At 35.6% G+C, this 3,556-nt stretch overlaps 1 protein-coding gene across 1 annotated transcript in view; it reads left to right on the top strand.

The window, feature by feature from the left end:
- Positions 1-3,556, top strand: part of LOC106867680 (dynein axonemal heavy chain 6-like) — a 319,316-nt gene that overhangs the window by 215,437 nt on the left and 100,323 nt on the right. Inside the window, exon 55 of the mRNA XM_052973027.1 lies at positions 2,203-2,215. Coding sequence (XP_052828987.1) covers positions 2,203-2,215 — 13 coding nt within the window. The remainder of the gene's footprint in view (positions 1-2,202; positions 2,216-3,556) is intronic.

Raw genomic sequence — 3,556 nt, 5'->3', positions numbered from 1 at the left:
ACCACCGCCACCGCCACCGCCACCGCTGCTGCCGTGGCGTCACCGTCGCTGCCGCCGCCACCACGACCACTGTTATGTCTCACGAATGGACCTTTTTTGTTACTGAATAGTGACTGGTGAGGAGAAATGGGTTGTCTATAAAAATATCAAGTACTGAAGACAGTGGGTAGGGAAAGGAGAAACACCGGCACCCCAGGCTAAAGGTCTTCATCTACATGAGGTGTTGTTATCTGTTTGGTGGGATATGAAAGGTTTGGTCCACTTTGAACTTTTAAACCCAAAGCAAACAATAACAAAGGAAATCTACTGCAAACAGCCTGAGCGACGTAAGTCAGTACTAGAAGAAAAACAACCATCTTTCGTTTCAAGGTGAAAGGTGTTCTTCCATCAGGATAATGCTTGACCACATACAGTGAGGGTGACATTCCAAAGGCTGGAGCAGTTTGAATGGGAAACAATGCCCCACCCACCATATTCTCTGGACATTGTCCCATCTGATTATCATTTATTCTGCAGTCTTCAAAATCATTTGGATGGAAAAAATATGAATTCTGTAGATGAGATGAGAACAATACTGGAAGAGTATTTTTTGTCACGGACAAGTGAATTTTGGAAGAGGGGTCTTGCAAATCTACCAAATAGATGGAAGAGCATTGTAGAAAATGAAAGAGAGTATATTTTAGATTAAAAAAGAACTTTATTTTAATTTTGAAAATAAAAGAAGTATAAAAAACTGCATTATATATGAAATGACCCAATACAAAATCCAACCAGCTTTACTATTGTTACTCTGTGCAGAGTAATACTGGTCACTGCTATTGTGTTGAGGACAGGATGAATCAGTCATTATATTTTAGCGACTTCTACATCCTAGTAGAGGATAAAGAGTATTTAACTACATTGATGGTATTGGCAGGGATACTCACCATGAAATTAAAGACCTACAAAAACTGCTGGAATAAAGAGGCAGAGATTCCTAGGTTGAGCAATGTAAAATGCATCTTGCTGCTAGCATCTTAAAGAATGTGAAAGAATTAGATGGAAAATAAGCCCAATCTATTTTTAGGTAATCCATTTTTACCCTTTGCCTGTCGAAGCATTTTCATAAGTTTGTCCTAAACAACCATGCTTACTTTCAGACTTTCAGTGAGCCCTTGTTTCATATGTTCTGGATAATATGAAGCTTTCTTTTAATAAGTCCTAAGTAGTTGAAAAAAAATGGATATATGTATCATATATGATGCATGGATTTCAAGGAAATATGTCTTGTGTGATAGGAAGCAGGTTAATGAAACAGAGAATCCTACCACAAAATGATTGCACTAACAATCCACACACATATCTTTAAATATTCAAACATCCCAAATGACTAATGTCTGAATGATTGTAACAAGGATTAAAACTAACCAGAAAAGCAGTTCTTCATTCTGAGAAATATCATTTCACCAGAACCAATGAAGAAGCCACTATCCTGTTGCTCACTGTGCAAGAAATAGCAACCAGATTGCCCTCGGAGTATGTCCTACCATCTTGGAAAGTGAGACAGAATGAATAACGGAGACTGAAATACACTTTGTCTAAAACTGGGATGATAATGGTTGGAAGTTCTTTGGTCTTGGGATTCAGTTCAGTGACAGTGAGGGACAGGAACGTTATTTACTTCATTTCAGGTGAATTATTCTTTCATAACAGTATAAACAAATCAAACAAATCATAACTTAATAATGAATTGATTGTTTAATTCTTTAACAAGCAAATTATACTCAAATGGTTCCTGGTGACTGCTGGATTAAACTTCTTTTCTTTGAAGTTCATAAATCTAAATGATTTGGTTATAAAGTCAATTAAAAAATAAGATTGTTTTGAATTTATATCATTTTGCTGTCTAGACTAAACATACCATTAATATTTTATTAATGATATATTCTGTTAATCTATTATACTGTGTTGCAATCTATATCTGTTGCTCTTTGATCTTTGATCTCTTCACACAGGTTACAACTATCTGTTGTTTCTCATTTAGGTAGTAAATTGTGATGATAATGATAACAGACTTTTTTTTTACAAATACTGTCCTTCAAGTATTAATTAATTCCTTCACTTTTTTTTGATATCCAAGAGCTTTTAACAACTGATATTATTATTTTTTCATATATTTTTTTACATTATATTTTTTCATTCAGTTTTTTTTTTTTGTTTCAGGCATGGTTGTGTGGTAAGTAAACATGGTTGTGTTTACTTTACAACCACATAATTCTGGGATCAGTCCCACAGCATAACACCTTGGGCTAGTGCCTTCTGTTATAGCTCTCAATTGTTTATAGCAAAGTGTATTGAAATGAAATATAGTGTTACCTCACTTTACGAAGACCACTTTATGAGACCCCAGGTTTACGAGTTTTATTTTTCAAGCACAAGATCTAAATTTTGAACAAAGTGCAAAAGTTTCTCCAACCATAACAAATGCTTTTGCATGTTACTGAGAAATTAATAGAGAGCTAAAAAAAACTTCTAAGTAAACAACTCTAGACTTGTTTTTTAATAAGAAATCTACAAGTCTGTCTATGAGTGCTTGTGGATCGACAACTGTGTCTACAATTGATGGTATACACAAGTCTAGTGTGAGTGAAAGTGATTCAGAAAACGATTATAATGATAATATTTTTTATTATAAATGATCTTGGCATTCTTTTTACTTTACATAAAATATTCTATACATTCTACTATTGTTTTATTGCCATTTATTTATGAGTATTATAAATTTTATAGGTAAAATATTTTTATGGGTGCAAGAGTGGCTGTGTGGTAAGTAGCTTGCTTACCAACCACATGGTTCAGGTTCAGTCCCACTGCATGGCACCTTGGGCAAGTGCCTTCTACTATAACCTCGGACCGACCAAAGCCTTGTGAGTGGATTTGGTAGACAGAAACTGAAAGAAGCCTGTCGTATATATGTATATATATGTGTGTGTGTGTGTGTGTGTGTGTGTGTGTGTGTGTGTGTGAGTAGTGTTTGGGGTCTGAAGATATGTATATAGATATATATATATATGTGTCTGTGTGTCTGTGTTTGTCCCCCCAACATCGCTTGACAACCGATGCTGGTGTGTTTACGTCCCCGTAACTTAGCGGTTCGGCAAAAGAGACCGTTAGAATAAGTACTAGGCTTACAAAGAATAAGTCCTGGGGTCAATTTGCTCGACTAAATGCAGTGCTTCAGCATGGCCGCAGTCAAATGACTGAAACAAGTAAAAGAGTATGGGAACAAATTATGATTTATAACATTACTATTATGAGAAATTATTTCCCTGCTTTACAAGCTTTCGCTTTGTGAGTGGTCTCCAAGAAGAAATTAACTTGTATATCAAGACATTACTGTACTTACAACCATATAGTAGTTCTATATTTATATACTCTTTTACTTGTTTCAGCCATTTGACTGTGGCCATGCCGAACCGCTAAGTTACGGGGACGTAAACACACCAGCATCGGTTGTCAAGCGATGTTGGAGGGACAAACACAAACACACAAGCATATATACACACATACATACATA

This window comes from Octopus bimaculoides, chromosome 14 (assembly GCF_001194135.2).
Source record: "Octopus bimaculoides isolate UCB-OBI-ISO-001 chromosome 14, ASM119413v2, whole genome shotgun sequence".
Classification (NCBI taxonomy): domain Eukaryota; kingdom Metazoa; phylum Mollusca; class Cephalopoda; order Octopoda; family Octopodidae; genus Octopus; species Octopus bimaculoides.
Note: the sequence above shows the minus strand (reverse complement) of the source record. Positions and strands in the feature narration are given on the sequence as shown.